The 18,179-nt window shown below is 35.1% G+C and overlaps 1 protein-coding gene across 8 annotated transcripts in view; it reads right to left on the bottom strand.

The window, feature by feature from the left end:
* LOC128681677 (zwei Ig domain protein zig-8-like) overlaps nt 1-18,179 on the bottom strand; it is a 375,154-nt gene that overhangs the window by 225,890 nt on the left and 131,085 nt on the right. For all 8 annotated transcript variants that reach the window (XM_053765828.2, XM_053765773.1, XM_053765781.1 and 5 more), the window contains exon 3: nt 8,519-8,688. In XM_053765828.2, coding sequence (XP_053621803.1) covers nt 8,519-8,688 — 170 coding nt within the window. The remainder of the gene's footprint in view (nt 1-8,518; nt 8,689-18,179) is intronic.

Raw genomic sequence — 18,179 nt, 5'->3', positions numbered from 1 at the left:
CGGTTTTCATTAATAGATAGAGTGATTCCTGAGAAAGGTTTGGGGGTATAGTTTATGATGTTTTTACCCAAGCGAAGCCGGGACGGGCTTCTAGCACTGAATACTTTGAAAAAAACAAAGCATATATTCAGAAATTATATAGATGTTTACAATTTTTCACGACAATTTTTATAATATTTTTTTTTTATTAAAAAGCTACTTCATAACGAATGAAAATGACTGTTTAAGTGCTTTATAAATACCTATCTTAAAAAAATCTATTTTATGTATTTTCCGAATATGGAATGGGAATTGATAGTCTAACAACTCCCTCCCTAACATCATCGCGGGTTCCTGGTTGCTGGTGGAAGCAGCGAATGAAATATAAACATACAAATTTTGTAAACTCCAGCGTGATTTCACTACCAGCTGCCTGCATGTCGTCAATTCTCCTTGGGAATGCTATCATCACGTATCAGCAGTTGCCAAGGTTATTTGTCACTATGTCGCCACGTATATCATACGCGAAAGGATACAGAGTTTCTATTCCAGGCAGGTGCCTAATTATTTTTTTGGTCAATGATGGACCACAGTGTTACCGAAGTCATCTTTCTTTTAACAATAGGAATATATAGTGCACAACCCGAGCCCGCAAGATTCATTATAACAAATGATTGATGTCTAGCCGGGCGGACGCTATCTGTGGCCAAAGTAATAAATGAGGATGCTATTTATGATTATTTCGCTATTTTATTTACTTAAAAGATAAAGATAAAAGATATTTGACGACCTCAGTGGCGCAGTGGTAAAGTTCTTGCCACTGAACCGATAGGTCCCGGGTTCGATCCCCGGTCGGGTCATGATAGAAAATGATCTTTTTCTGATTGGCCCGGGTCTTGGATGTTTATCTATATATGTATATGTTATAAAATATAGTATCGTTTAGTTAGTATCCCATAACACAAGTCTCGAACTTACTTTGGGGCTAGCTCAATCTGTGTGATTTGTCCTAATATATTTATTTATTTATTTATTTTATATGCAAAACGTGTAAATTGATACATAAAATCTTAAAACACATACGACTCAACATACCTCACCATAGAACGGTGTGCAAATATAGATACAGTCCCTGCTATACATACTTAAGTAAAGTATAGGTAATAGATACGCATACAGTAATTAATATTTCATATGTGTAAGTCCCCATTGGCTTATGAAATAAAACTAAATTAGCACTGTATTCAAAGGTGTTTTTTGCGTTTATATGCGTTGTAATATTACGCGTAATTCACAGTAATACATCATAACATACCGTACTCAGATATGCGTATATGGAAACGGTTACGAGCATTCAGAATATCAGTAGTCTATTATATATATATATAAGTTGGCAATACGAATGTTGAAAACAACATATATCGGTATATACCTCATCCATAATCTAAGCGATAAGTATTCTTTACGACCAGCTTTCAAAAGCTCAGTTGTTAGGCGCCGAGCACACGCTTAGAAAGCTCTCTCGATAAGGCAATAAAAATAAAAAATTGCGGAAGGTCGACCTTCACCTTACAAGTATTTAGGGTGTCTGGGACCCTCAGCTTCCGCTTTCAAAATGTTTGCAAGGGCTTAAAATAGGCTACAGTACACATAACAAGGTTATTTTCATATCCATTATATTTATTCCATTCAACGGTCTATTAAATTTTGGAAACGAAAAACAAATTTGGAGACATTCTCGAAAATCCCATCCCAACTAATATTATAAACGGGAAAGTATGTTTGATTTTGTTTGTTACAACTGCACGCTTTATCTACTCAAGATATATTCTTGAAATTTTTCATAAATATACACATAATTGTAGTTATAGGCTACTTAAAAAGATCGGTCAAGTACGAGTTAAACTCGCGTGAAAAAAGTTGTGTACAATTGATAGAATTCCTGTGCACAATTTGATATACCGGGGTCATCACTTTATTTGGTCTGTGATCTTGAAGTATTTAATTAATATTCGTATTAATGTCATCACAAGTCGGGCCGTATGCTTGCGTACCGTTATACAAAAATAAAATCCCCAGTCTGCATCCATACATATCCGTGGTGGTTACCGCAACTCAACGTGCGCGTTTGTTCCGAAAACAAAGGCGGTCTACACGGTTCCTGCCTTTGATCTTAGCTCATTAAACTCCAGGTTTATATACGGGATAACAAGGGAAAATCGCCCTTCTGTCCGTACACATACGTGCGCCGAATACCGGCTTATTCCCGACTAATACCATATTTCGCTCGTTCATTTCGGAGCTCAGAGCGGGCAAGCTATGGGTCTATTTGGCCTATTATCCCGAATCGGGTCTCATCTTTGCACAAGTGTGGCGAACGCCATTTTTCTTAGATAAATAGAACTGTATCATAAAATAGGGGATATAATGAATATTGTGATTATATCAGGAATTATAGAAGCGGTGGTGGTGTAATGGTTAACCATCCCGCATGAGGACCGAAAGGTCCCAGGTTCGAATACTACTCGTGCAACATGAGTTTGTATACCAATCTGACTAATGTATAGTAGTTTTCATAGATCACTTCCGGTGAAGGATAAACATCGTGAGGAAACCTGGACAGTTGTTGATTATTAACTTGTGTGTGAAATGGAGAAGGCAATGGCAAACCACTCCATTAATAATGCCAAGAAAGTTGTTACATGTGTTTCATTCCATGTAACGACCACGACCCTCAGTCATGAGGAATTAGGAACTACACGTGTATTACGTGAGCGACTAACTTGGTACTGTGTAAATTTGCTACTTCTGAATATGGGTTTAAATCCCACACAGCAAATTTTTCTTTTTCTTTTTTACACTATAATTATACACGTGATGTAAAATAGAAATTAAATCAGTTATGTAAGAGATGTTTGATAAAAATTATGACAAATACGATGACCATATATGATTAAAAATAGTTTGTTTTACTATGTATTGTACTTGTGTACTCGTAGCAAGAAAAAATTGCAGTGTTTTCTAAAAATAAAAATGGAACTCTTACATTCTTAAGATATTTTTGAGATAACCGCATTGCTACTCCTGACCATAAAAAGTAACTTTGCAATTGAAATTAAGGCAAAACTTAGCATAATATCTCCCAACTTTTACTCAGCATCACTTAATTTGCATTGTACAGCGCTTAAAGCGCTTAATTTCGCGCATTAAGGCGCTTCTAACTGATGTGTGCAGCGGTGGAGCTGCTTCCACATAATGAAACCGCGAAGCAAACGGACAGGACAGACAGTCAATTTGTAGCGGAATTGTTGATAGTGATACGAATTAGACTATTATTCTGAGGCCGAAATTAGTTTGTTTCATTCGTTAATATAAAGTATATAATATTTTAGTCAAGTCAGCGACATATATATAAATAAAAATAATATATAAATAAAATTAAATACATTCGTTATTTTTATATACCTACGAGTATGTATGTATAATTTCTAGATTAATAAAATTTTGATAGAGCACTTCATACTCTGTACAACTGTGCATGCTCGAGTGGATTACAGATTAGTTCTAATATTTAGAATTTTTATGTTCTTTTTTTGTCTGTATTCTGTTTGTGTGCCTTATGAATAAAATAAAAATAAAATAAAAATATGGGATGTAAACAAAATTCGTGTAAAACTAATGAGGTTCGAGATTGCGGGCCGTGAAGTTGCGTAATAATTGAAATTTGGCGGGCCATGGCTAAGGGCTCGGGTAAAGGGAGTCGAACTGCCGGCGCAACAGTTATCCTGATTGTCATATTTTCTTCACTCATTTCTAATGATCTTTGCTTCTACGAGAAATATCATCAATATATAGTATACAACAAAGTCGCTTCCCGCTTTCTATCCCTATGTATGTTTAGATCTTGAAAACCACGCGACCTGCGAACCGGGGCTTCGCTCCCGTGAGGATTTTGGGGGATAAAAAATACCCTGTATGTGTTATTCGATGTTAAATTCTACCTGGGTACCAAATTTCATACCAATCGGTCTTGTAGATTAACAAATTTGCGTGAAAGAGTAACAAACATACATAAATGCCATCAAACTTTCGCATTTATAATATTGGTAGGATATAAGATGTGGTAGGTATAAGATACAGAACCGACCTGGAAAATTTCAACTGAAACTTAACTTTAATTAAAAGCTTGTAAAAAAGAACGATGCGGTATTTAGAGAGTAAATAGATGCTAACAATTAATTTAAGCATTTGCATATTTAGTATGCAAATAAAATTATTTTAAGTCCTGCAGCTCGCAGTATGGATGCAGAAATATATTTATAATCTACATTCTTAATATACTTCTATCGGAATAGGTAGGTATATATATTTTCCTTTCATCAGCACTTGTTCACAATCATAGTATGTTTCAGTATACCTTTTGACCATGTACTTTATTGTCTACTTACATTGTTATATTACTGATAAAAAATTATACATAAATTTATATTTAAAAAATGGTAAGCCCTTCTGGCATAATAGGGACCAACACTGTTTGAATGAGTTTCTTTCGGCATTTCTTCTCAGCAGTGGTCGTTCCGAAATGCTAGTAGTTTGTAGCTTTGGTAAACATCATTTAATTTAGAATATGACGTGAAAAAGTGCCTGTGAAGGCCTAATTTCTGAATAAATGATTTGATTTGATTTTGAAATAAAAACTTACCTTCATCATTTAAAGGTGGTTTTTATAGTAGAATTGCCAAAGGTTTACAGTTCGTGAAATCTAGTAATAAATCTTGCAAGAAATTCCAAAAGATGTCGATACAACAACAAAGTTCCCGCCCAGCGCCCCCTGGCAGCCGGCCGGTGACATGGTTCTGACAGTTTTACAGTCAACACAAACTGGCGATAAAAACGCCAACTTTTGTTGGAAATAAATTATAATACAGTGAGGGAATGAAGCTTACTTAATAGTTAATGAAAAGATAAAGTAGTATTATAGTACATTTGAAAAAATTTGCAATTTAGGGTTCCATAAATCCGCCAAATGGCAAAAATGGAACCCTTTCTAGTTTGATCACGTCCGTCTTTATTCAGAGACTATGCGTACTAAAAAAATGAAATACTTACCAAAGGTACAAAGCATTTCAAATATTGAATTAAATTTCAGCCATTTTAAAATTAAAATTAGAAAAAATTAGAAACATCAAGAAACATCATCGCATCAAGTTAAATGTTGCTATGGTTTTTCGATAAAACATTGCCTTCCTTCAACTGTGAATAAAAAACCGGCAAGAGCAAGTCGGACTCGTTCACGAAGGGTTCCGAAGCAATAAAAAACTTGTATTGCATTATACGCGTGCCCATATAAAAAATGCTGAAAAATAACTTTTTTTTTGAAATTTTTTGGCTAATCCTTTTAGCTTTTATTGGAAATAATAAAATGAATCAAAGCATTTTCAAATTATTACATAACGAAATAATAATATCGCATTTTTTAACAATTTGTCGACCTCGGTGGCCCACTGGTAAAGTCCTTGCCTCTGAACCGAGGTCCCGGGTTCGATCCCCGGTCGGGTCATGATGGAAAATGATCTTTTTCTGATTGGCCCGGGTCTTGGATGTTTATCTATATTATTATATATTTATTTATATGTATTTGTTATAAAATCTATTTCGTTGAGTTATTATCCCATAACACAAGCCTCTAACTTACTTTGGGGCTAGCTCAATCTGTGTGATTTGTCCTGATATATTTATATTTCTTTATTTATAACAAAACAATGAAACACAAGGCTTTTAGTTAAAGTTCTGAATATTTCTTATTTAACTAACAGCGCGATTTCGTTCTAAACTAAAGTATGTAGACATGATAACCGACTAATATCAGTGGAAAACGAACCAAGTTTCGGTCCAAATATCGAGTTACAATGCTTGAAGTTTTCGTATTTTAGATTCATACAAAAATAGGACAAGTTCGAAGCGCATTTGTATATATTCTGTCTTTATGGAAGTTTTGCTTAATGCATAGAGATTATTTATAGTAACAGGCAGTTGAAAAAATGTAGGCATGGACTTTGATTAGCTGGTTGAGCGGAATGTAACAGTTAATTTGGCGTGTGATTTTCAACATTAGAAGAATTGCCCAAATAGTTTTGTAGCTTGAGTATCGTTTGTATGACTTTAAACGTTACAATTTCGGTTTACAAGCTTACACCTGCATTACTAACTGTTGACGGAAACGTCACGGAGAACAACATCATGATAAAAATCTAATGGAAATTCGATGGCGAAATCTAGTTTAAATTCGAGGGAATTTCTATAATTTCCACCATTGGCATTCACAATCAGCTAAATTATTATTTAGGATCCAGATGTATGCCATCAATGAGATAAGCGGCGTTCGACAAATGCCTTTGTTGGCATTCGTTCGCATCCGGACGTAATCCGCGCGGACGGACGGGCAGTCCACGTGTCCGGCTGTCCGGAGTCCGCACGGATCCGCGTCAAACGCGACTAATCTGGTTTAATCCGGAACGTACACGCCGAAGCTGTTTCAGCTGGTTACGTTCAGAATTCAGTTAATGGCTGTTCATTTGATAATATAACGTATTATGAAATTGTTTCATATTATTAACACTATTTTATAATGATTTTTGAATGATCACTTTCAAATAATTATGTACAGTCATCTACATAACTAGTTATCCTTCATGAAACGATGCGTTCCTGCATTGCATTTAGTAGCACATTTGTTATGAATTAAGAAATGTTGGTTGTTTACATTTTATAATAAGCATGCAGTTATGAAATGGCGAGCATCTTGCGCCACCGACAGTAGATTTATACAGAACCTATTTTTCTCTAAGAAATTTGTTAAGAAAAAATATTTTTTAAGCATTAACAGAACAATAAAGGCTCTTCATGTCTCTGCTGTCTTCCTGCTTTAGGAAGAACAATGATACTTAATTTATTCAAAATATTCATCTAAAAACAATTACAGCTTCTCTATAAAAAGAGTAAGAATCTCGCTTTTCTGCGAGGGGAGCAGTCACAATAACAACGGAATAAAGCGGATCTTCTATGAATATTCAGAGGTCATTAATTTCCATAAACAAACGCGACAAATTTTGATATCGCTTGGGAATCTTAAATAAGAAATTAATTATTAAGTTTTTTTTTTAATAAAACTGATAAAATGCTTTCGTCGACTTTAAAATCATCTATTTATTGACACCGTTTTAATTTTTTCATGTTAAATCTTTGTCCGGAAGTAGGACTAGGTTAATTTAATACAATAAATTTCCAATTTAAATAAAAGTTGAGCTACAAAGACACGAGCCAAGTCACGGTTCCAAGTTAGTTTAGCCCGAGGCAGAGTGCTATGAACTCGAAATCCGTCACTAAACTCATAAAAAGTGGATGTGACATTTTAAATTTATCTACCAGTTCTAATGAAATCATTTTGCTGGTGCGCATGCGCTACTTTAGCAGGCTGTAGCGTGTCGTAGCACTGTTGTAGGCGTTGTGGCATTGATTTTTACAAGCATTATTATTATTCTTTTTAATACTGTACTTTCACTGTGTATTTTAGAATTCTTCTAGTAAGGTTCTTTCATTTTGTTCTAGTAAGGTACACAATTCACAATGTTTAAATGTTTAGAAAATATTTTACATTAGTCTAATTAATACAGTTCCTTTTTTTTCCCAAGATTATGTAAAAAATAAACCAGTTTTATGAATACCAACTTCAAATAGTTATGTAAATAGCCAGTCAAATTCAAATTATAATTATTAAAATTCATATCCATGCATTATACACCAAAGTTCGTCTCCGGCCGGACCGAGCGCGGCGGAAGACGGTGTCGCGGCTACGAGCGTGGCGTAGCTGCTGAGACACGAGACGAGAACGCTGTAGCGACTACGCAGCGAGCCGGAAAGCGCACCGCAAGTAATTACCGAGAGCAATTAGACCGAGACTGATAATCTCTGGCATTGAGCATTAGGAAAATGTGTGTAGGAATTTGAAATTTTAAGTTTACATTCAGGGATAATTTTAAGGTTGTGTGTGTCTATAGCTAAAGTAAATAATATTGTTGATGTTGATGAAAATCGTATCAGGCTGTATTATCTGTTTCAGAAATCGTATTCTAGTGTTGGAACCTATATTGCAAATTAGTTACAGAATAGTGCATAAAATGAGAAATTTTAGCGTTTAAAATCTTAAATCAGATCGCACTGGTTAAAATTTAGAACACATTGTACTACTTCCAGAAGTTTTATATTTTAATTTAGGTTAAACAGAGTCAAGTCACGTTGGAAATTCGAAATTTAGATTCTAGTCAATATAGCGCACGTGCCGACTTGCCGTTGTTAGAAGGTAGGCGCGAATCACAACCCATAAACACCAGGTATCCTGGCAGACGCACAGTGATGCAAAATAAAAAATATTTATAAATTTAGAAGAAGGTGCGAGTCACCACCCAAAATAGGGCTCTGTCTGGCGCATTGTAGCGTAAAAAAATAACAATTTATTTTATTTTTTAGAATCTAAACTCACCGTTCTGTTTCCAAGGTTGCGTACTCTGCAGCTGAGGTATGCGGACTTGCCGACTAGGGCTGTCACATTCCTAGGGGTGGCAGGGTCGAAGGAAGGCGCAAGTCGTGACCCACTGATACCCGCTGGTAGAGAGTTTATTGACCCCGCGCCGCCTGCCACGTCACACGCGCCTGTAAGAAGATTTTGAGATTATATTTAATGATTATATGTTTTTACAATTTGATGTATCACTGACAATTTTTACAACCCTTAGCTGCGCCGGCCTGACATCAACCCCTAGCCCATGCTGTGTCCCTTCGTCGCCTTGTATTACATCCACCGAAGTGGTTCTCTTCTAGGGCAAAACCACACGCCACACTTTTAGGTATATTATTTTCGAATTTAATTGCACAAATTTGAAAAAACGGTACCACAAGCATATTGTCGTTATATTTCAGACGACGAGCGCGATGCATTTGAGTTCTCAACATCCAATTAACGTGAGAACAATAATGTATTCATTCAAACACTACTAAAGAAACATTTTGCAATTAAACAACGATTCTCAGAAAACAAGCAGAGGACAGAGCACAAAGGTACCGAGGTGTGAATGGCAATTAATTTACTTCGGAACTGAGCACCAACACAGCAGTGCATTCCTTGAGTCTGTAGTTCTGGGATGATATTTTTAACGGATTTATAACGGACTTTTATGTACCTAAGAGTGGGTTGCAGTCAAGATTGACGTCAACTTTAACCTGCGCGCCACAGCCGTTTAAATAAAATGGTGTACTTTGAGTTTTTCTGCGCAAGTTAAACGTCAAAATTGACTGGTGACCCTTAGTCTATAGTTTTGTTTCAACAATCTGTCGTTAACACAAAAAGCATTATGTTTATGGGTATCCTTCTATACCTTCGCCGGAAGTGGTTGTCTATGAAAACCACTTGCATGAGCCTGATTAGTATTAGTATACTAACTAATTTGATATTCGCATCTTTCGAATTGTCCAGATCATCACCACCGCTTTACCAATATTACTTTTAGCAATCTGTGTGATTTGTCCTAATAAAAAATAAAACAAAGCAAGTTAATAGTTGATATGAACAAATTTCATGCAAATGAATCAATTAGCCAATCAACAAAATGCACGCCGTGATAACCACTTGTTTTGACAGGAGCGCCAGCGCCCCTGATAATCCAGATTATAATTCTTTGCCACCCCTAGCTGTTTGTCATTAGTTAAATTAAGCCGACTCAGCGGGGTGCATTTTTCGGTATGCATAACTTAGAGATTAATTATAAGTTTTAATCAAAATGAATGACATTGTTCGACCCGTAAAATATTAAATATTTTGTTTGTTTTTATTTTTACTCGTGTTTTTTTAACGATGGTCATCTTATTTTCATTTAAGTATTTTTTCATTATTTTAAAAGACACTAGCTGCGCCCTGAGGCTTCGTTGCCGTGGAAATTCGGGAGAAATAATACCCTATGTAATATTCCAGGTTATATTCTACCCGTGTATCAAGTTTCATAACAATAGGTCCAATAGATTTTGCGTGAAAGATTAACAAACATACACACATACATCGTTACAAACTTTCACATTTATAATATTAGTAGGATTACATTAACAGTAACAGTTTTCATAAATAATTTGAAATCCTGGGAATTGAAGCAAATAGTGTCTTTTCAAGTTGAGCTAAGTTCGACCCAATAATGTACAACCTGTATTTAAATTAATTTAGATTGAGTTTATGTTTGGGATACAAGATCACCTAAAGTCCTCCAAACTTGGACTAGTCCTTAAAAAACATAAGCGTTTTCGAGCGGGACGAACTAATACCCCCTTTGATCATTGTACGTAAACCCGGCGGTCCAATTAATACAAATTTAAAACAGACCATATACAGACCACAAAATCTTACATAACGAAGATAATCCACAACCCGTTCCGGGGTGATCACTGAATATAATACGGAATAATTGAAAAGCCATCTACATCCCGCTCTCCAATGCAACATATGTCGGCCTATACTCCAAACGAAAAACAAAAGTTTTCAAGATGCAATTGAAAATTGATATGCGGACGGGAAATCAAATGAGCTTTAAATTAAAAAAAAAAAATAAAAAATATTTATTTCTCAAAACATTACATCGTTATATATATATATATATATATATATATAATACAATGAGATTTTCTTTTAAGTAAAAATATGCTTGCGTTAGAAAACCTCGCTCTTCTATCATTCATCATTAGATATTAACCTAATACAATATCAACATAAAATACAAATACAAAATTTATTACAAAGTTATTCTTATTTCTCAAACGTGTAACAAAATCAAATAAAAAATTACAAATTTAAACTATTACTTAGTTCACATAGGAGTACGAAGTTTGAGTATATATGAAAGAAAGAAAAAAAAACATTTATTTGCCAAAAACATGAGTGCAAATAGACAAATTGATGTCAAAATGAATTGGACCTACACGTTTTGCCGAATATAGGTATGCAAATATAAATAAATAAAGAGGAGCATGCCCACATCTCTATCTATCAGGTTATATAAATGGGATGATTGATTCAAAAACTGTCTTTTAGCAAATACAGAATTTACTCGGGCCGCGGGGGCGGCGTTGATTAATCTCCTTCTTCCCGACAACCCTGCAGGATCGTAGAGTACAAGTTTATGCTTTTTCAATACAGTCAGAAGGATGTAAAGCTTTCTAATAGACAGAACCCGCGCTTCGGAGTATAAGATATCTGTGGAAAATCTGAATAGCTTAAAAAGCATCACCTTAACAGTGATCTTTGCGCTCGTTCTAATTCAATGAATTTTGTTTTAATAGCCCCACACCAGATTATCAGGCAGTAGGACAGAATCGATTGAGCAAGAGTTCTATTCATAAAAAGCTCAATATGTATAAACCAAGACAGTCTCTGATCCAACATAATTCCGAGATATTTCACATGTTGTACTTTTACCAAGCCAGTGCACGAACATTCAGATATAGGATCATCACAAGTATGGATTCTTATTTTAAATCCGGCTGGTGGCTGTGTACTATTTACTGTGTAGAAACAGATGTAGTTCGTCTTGGCAATGTTTAGTGTCAACAGATTTTGCGTCAACGCCTTTAGTGTCAACGCCTCGATGACGTTGTCGTTGAAATTGACACTAGTTCTGTTGAGCAAGAACCACTCAGGATCTCGCAAATAATTTAGATAGGTGGAGTAAATTGTAAAAGAGGGTAAATTGTGTATTTTCATATTAAAAGTACGTTATATTAGTAAGCCATTCAATTGCCGTTTAAAATGTTATCATCAATACATATAATAAAATTGAAGAAAGGCCAAATTTGTACATTGGATTTTTTTTTAAATTCTTCATGGAATATACTTAGTTACTGATATAGATGACGAAAATATAGTTTTGGAAATTTTTGTCTGTCTGTCTGAACGCGCATCACTCGAAATCTACTGGACCGATTTGCTTGAAATTTGGTATGTAGGTACCTTATATACCGGGTTAACATTTTAGGTACATTTCATCCCGGTAAATGGTCAGGTTCCCGTAGAATAATTGAAAAACTAATTATAAATAAAAAATACCTCAGAATCCCGGGTCAACATCTTATAGACATTTCATCCCGGAAAATAAGGAGGGTCCTGTAGGAAAATTAGATACATTTCATCCCGGTAAATGGCCAGGTTCCCGTAGGATAATTGAAAACTAATTATGAATCAATAATTCCTCGGAATCCCGGGTTAACATCTTATAGATATTTCATCCCGAAAAATAAGAGGGATCCTGTAGGAAAATTAAAATAATATATATATATGTACTTGTTATAAAATATAGTATCCCATAACACAAGTCTCGATATTTGTTTATTTATTTATAGATATAATGGGCGCAGTATGTATGAATATATCATTATAAAACTCTTGACTGACTGACTGACTGACAACGTACACCCGAAACTGCTGGGCGGGAAGCTGAAAAGCTAGTTTTTCTATAAAATGAATGAATCAGTGCTAACATAAACTTGAATTTAAAGGGTATGGTGCGCATTACATTGCAATTTCAGCTTTGAAGCCGAAGTCCGCGTAAAAAAATAAATCTTAAATCGCCAAACTTATATTCCGAGCGTTCTCCCGGTTTCTTCCTCAGCCGTTAAGCGTCGGAACTCATTGTCCGCTTTCCTACATTCATCTATTTTGTTTGTGGCACTTCTATTGTGTCATTATTGAAATTTCCGTGTGGTTGAGGTCGATATGAAATGGCTGTGAGGTACGTTATGAGGAGATTGTGATTTATCCCCAATTTCCGCTAATTCCACGCGCGGTAGTACCGAATGTTTGTGGCGAGGAAATACAGCCATTAGGCGTTCGGAATAGACTGTCATCTATTAAGCTCTCAGTCTAAATGGCTTATCAGAGAACGAAGTAATTTACATGCGCGCAGTTATTACTCGACTGTAAAGGGAAGGGATATGTTCTTTTTCATTCCTTGAATAAATAAAGGAATTGATAGATATATAACCTGATAGTAGAATCTACAGAACAAATAATAACAATTTTAATGAACTTTTTGGTATAGGTACGGAAAAAACTTGGAATTCCTTGAGCAGCTAGTGTCATAGCTGTGTTTTTGTAAGTGTCAAAAAGTGCTGCCTTTATGTTGTTAAGGACTATATTCGAGCCAATAATGGTCTGACGATCAAGGATGGTTGTTCCGAAATGATTTTAGTTTGTAGCATTGGTAAATAGTATTTTAATCGATATATATATATATATATATATATATATATATATATATATATATATATATATATATATATATATATATATATATATATATATATATATATATATATATATATATATATATATATATATATATATATATCTGTATCTATACATATAATAAAACTGTAAGTGAGCCATGTGCGTACAGTTATATTAAATATTGAAGTTAAATTAAAAACTACTCAATTTATGAAACACCTGGGAGTGACCCTTGATAATCAGCTACATATAGCTAGAATTATTAAAAAAGCTTATAAAATTTAAGGATTTGTAATGCGTACATGTATAAACTTCATGCGATCTTCAATAGATATTTATTTGTATAAGTCTTTGATTCGATCTCAAATTATTGAATTCTCGAATCCCTACTATGTTAAGTATATTGATGCCCTTGAATCTGTCCAAAAAAAATTCTACGAAGTATGCACATCTATAGTGCTACAAAAAAAGCTAACGTAGATCCACTTCACAATAATAAAATTAGCAATTAAAAAATAAATAAAGAAAAAAACGCGGAACCATTAAAAGCCAAAACATTTATTTATTTAAATAAATAAATAAATATATTAGGACAAATCACACAGATTGAGCTAGCCCCAAAGTAAGTTCGAGACTTATTTGATTTAATTGAAAGGAGTTTGATGCGATTATCAGGTGAATATGAGGTGAAAAAGTGCCCGTGTAGACCTTTCCGAAATGTTTTACTTGACTTCGGATGCCGAGGACTGTACGAAGCGAATAAGAAAACGTAGCAATGCAGATTTTTGGGATCCAATGTTTAATAACTGAAGAAGACACCTTTCAAAACGCTCAGAGATAACGGTAACACATTTTTGAAAACTAAATTTTTTCGTTCAATAATTTAATACAGGTTTACATAGAATAAAAGCCCAATTGGCGTGTCAATCAGAACGGCATCCATCACTCTTGATGTTAGATTCATTAGCCCGGAGTTATTGTCGCTTTTTCTGCCTCCCTTTAATTAGTGGCCACCGGACGAGATCAGGGAAAGATCGTATTGGTTTATGTCTCACTATCGTTGTAAATGTGCTTGTGATTTTGGTAAAATTGTGTGGGTTATTTAGATTAGCAATAATACATAAGTTGTTAACCTAAAAAGTAAGTTAAATCACTTCGAGAGGGTTGCACTAGTCAACTTTAACTTTAACCTCCGCACCGCTGCCGATAAGACTAAATGGTGTAGTTTGCGTTGACCTGTTCAGGTTAAAGTTAACGTCAAATTTAGACTATGCACTAGTCTACTCACTACCCACTACCCACCCTTATTGAATCAAAAAGTTACAGAATACAATTTAAATATAAGACAACTAGAAAGTTCTACAATGTACGGTCTTGTAGCGAATGCAGTATGTTCCATGCAAAAAAATAATAGTGTGTTTGCTGTGTGGTTCCGCCCTGGAATACAATTACTCCGTATCCTCCCTAGGATGTCGCATGAGGCAACTAAGAGACACATAGCCTTGGTAGCTAGAAAGCAACAGCAGCTAAGATTACATTACTAAGAAAGGTTAACTTGAGGCATGCGGCCGGTTGCAAAATAACAGCCGTATCTCCAAGATTTCAAGTTTTATTTTTACGATGACCCCGGGCTTCTGGCTTTACAGCCTTGAATGCAACCGGCAATATGATGAGAGAGAGAGTATTGTATACTATAAAATACTACATTATGCTTTAGAGTTAACCTACTAAGAAAAAACACATCATTTTGTATTTTTATATTATTTCGCGAAGTATGTATTAAATGAAACTCGTTTAATCCTTTACATCCCTATCGCAACACGGACAGACAAATTCTAATTTGAATTCCGTACATACCGGCCGATCTTATAAAACAACACAAATTAAATCGCATTTTCTGTAAGACAATACTTTATCCGACCTTCAGACAACAACACAAATTGAAGAAACCACAGAAATATAAACTCAAAATTCGTACGAGCGAGAAATGAATGAAACAGTTCCTACAATAATTCCGATTGTTCATCAGAATATTTGATAGTAAAATGCATGTTGTGTGTGTGTGTGCAACAAAGCGTCTCTCTCTCTCTCTCATCTGAACGTATTCCCGGTTCCTTCCTTCTTCGTCTCCACTTCGCACGGCATCCCTAGTTGTCAGACCGTTTGCTCGCATATCATCTTTGACGACATCAAGCCAGCATTTCTTGGATTCGCCCCTTCTCCAGGGCCGGGCTGGAGCGGCATAGCCAGACATTTCAAAAAAGGTTATTTTTTACGCTTACCCTGAGCTTTGCGGCGTCACAGCCCCGAATAAAACTTATATAATTTGGGAAGATGAGAGACAGAAAGAGTGATAATGTTTAGGATAAAATTTACCTCACTTTTGTATCTTATATGTTTAGAAGAAGTCGTCGAAGCAAAACAGATTTAACGACCAATGTAATAGGGTTCGTATTTGCTTTTATAGCCGAAGACTAGTCTTCGGCTAACTTCCGAAACTAGTTTCGGATCAGCCTAAATGGGCTTTATTATCAAAGTCGTAAGGCACAAGACGATATTTTGTAGGTTAATAGTATTGAAGGATGATAAACTGACCGATTGGCTGACTTTGTCTTAGTTTTAACGAGGTAGAATAAATTATATTACTCTTGAACTAATTTGAATTATATTAGGTTTCTTGTTAGGAGACATTTCAATATCAGAATGAAAAGGATTACTTTTAAACATAAAGAGAGAATTATTATAATGACAATCATAAACGAATTGTATGAAGTTATTAATTACAAAAGTTCCACACTAATACCTAGTTGAAACATGAAAATAATTATTCATCTTAATAAATAATATATCATCTACATCTGTTTGTAGATTACTAAACCGATGTTGATGACATTTATTGTATAACTATTATGTGGAAAAGGTGAAGGACAAAAATGATTCATCAATACTAGTGGTATATTTGCTAAATTATTTTCTCGCAAACGAAGTCACAGGCAAGAACGACAGTAATCAACACACCGTTCTAATTTTCGGTCAATGGGAAACGACCATTTCAGTAGGCGCCACTGTTGCCATTTTTATCTGCGCGCAGCATTTATAATAAATTATTTCCATTTCCATAATGTCTGTCTATCTCGGGTGATGTTATGATCATGGAGGTAGAATTTGCCGAACGAAATACATATTATTCTCTATCTTGTTTTTCATAAAATAGATAGCAAAACAAATATATAGCCCTTCTCCCATTGCAGCGCCCGACAGGGTCCTTAATTGTTCCTTTATTTTGTAAGTTATGACCTGTATACTGTACATTAAGGATGCAACAAATAATTTGAATTGAATTGAATTGCCTTCGTTTAATATAAGTATGGAAATACGCTTGATATAAACTGTAGCGGCGTTCAGCCTCTTTATAGACCTGACTGACTCTGACTCATGGAATTAGTAGGTACTCCGACTTACTAAATCCATGCTCTATCTCTATTTACAAATACACCTGCCTGACAATGACAGACTGTGTAAGGAGACGCGAACCAAGGCGCAAAGACGAAGTACGAAGTATTTACTAAATCTATTCTCACACTGTACTTCCCTTTCGTTGTTATTACAATAAATACCAACTCTTGACTTTACTGTAATAACTGACCAATAGTCAATACTCGGCCACTCAAATGATAGTAATCGCCGTGGGCTCGAACTTGGGAACAACAAATAAACAAGTTTCTATGCGAACAGGGTTGGCTACTCCGGTTGTGCGTGGCACTCGGACGCTGGGCGTTTGGTGCGCCTAAAGCCGCTTACGGTAAACAGAACTATGGCCTAAATGTTCTGCATGGAGTGGATGCATCTAAAATAGCAGACAAATATAGTGCCTAGAGAAACATCTCTAAAATAATAATAAATAATCTCTTAAAACATTAAGAAAATTACATACACGTTGTTTAATGTATGTGCTTATTTTTTTACAAAAAAAGTTATTACAAGCAAAGATATTGCAAAACAGCTTCCATCAGAGAAGCCGTCTGTTTACAGCGTTTACCCAAACTCACTCGACGCACGACGTACTCTTGAACGAACTGACTTTTATTATAAGATTTTTAATAGTTCTCAATTTTATTCGTACATGTGTAAGAGGGCGCCAAGTTATTGATTGCACGTGGACGCTACATGAGCTAGAGCCACCCCTGTTTGCGAACTTCACTATTTCAGCTAATATTATTTGCTAAGCCTGCCTACTTCTTGCAAGATTTACTGTAAGAATAGTAGAATTTACTGATAATGCTTTATTGCTTTTTCTATGATCTTTATTGTTGTTTTACACACAGAACGCGCCCCATTTAACTAATGAATCACAACTTCCTAACACTCTATTAGTATCACAATTTTACCAGCGCGTCCTAAAATAAATAAAGAAGTATCAACATGTGTTACGAACACAACACACCCCGGAGAGCGCGCGGTGACAGCTTTACTGAAGTCTATTACAAAAACATGCGAGAAAAAATTTTACGACCCTTGTAGCGTGTTATCGAAAAAAACACTTGTATTTTTCAACAATCTCTATGTATCAAAATATTATATTGTAGTAAATAATATTGTATTATTCTTTATATGAAAAATAGTAGCAAAGTGAGTGATTAATTATTTTAATTGTTATACTTTTCATCTAGATATTCTAGGAACTATGATTGTATAAGGTGACCATCTTGTTCAAATTCAAATAATTATTGAGAAATTAGACCTTCACAGGCACTTTTTCACGTCCGTTTTTATATTAATAAGTTATTTCTCACAAGGTACAAACTAGTGGCATTTCGGAGCGACCACTGCTGAGAAGAAATGCCGAAGGAAACTCATTTGAACAGTGTTGGACCCTGTCATG

The sequence above is a fragment of the Plodia interpunctella genome, chromosome 2, assembly GCF_027563975.2.
Source record: "Plodia interpunctella isolate USDA-ARS_2022_Savannah chromosome 2, ilPloInte3.2, whole genome shotgun sequence".
NCBI classification, from domain to species: domain Eukaryota; kingdom Metazoa; phylum Arthropoda; class Insecta; order Lepidoptera; family Pyralidae; genus Plodia; species Plodia interpunctella.
Note: the sequence above shows the minus strand (reverse complement) of the source record. Positions and strands in the feature narration are given on the sequence as shown.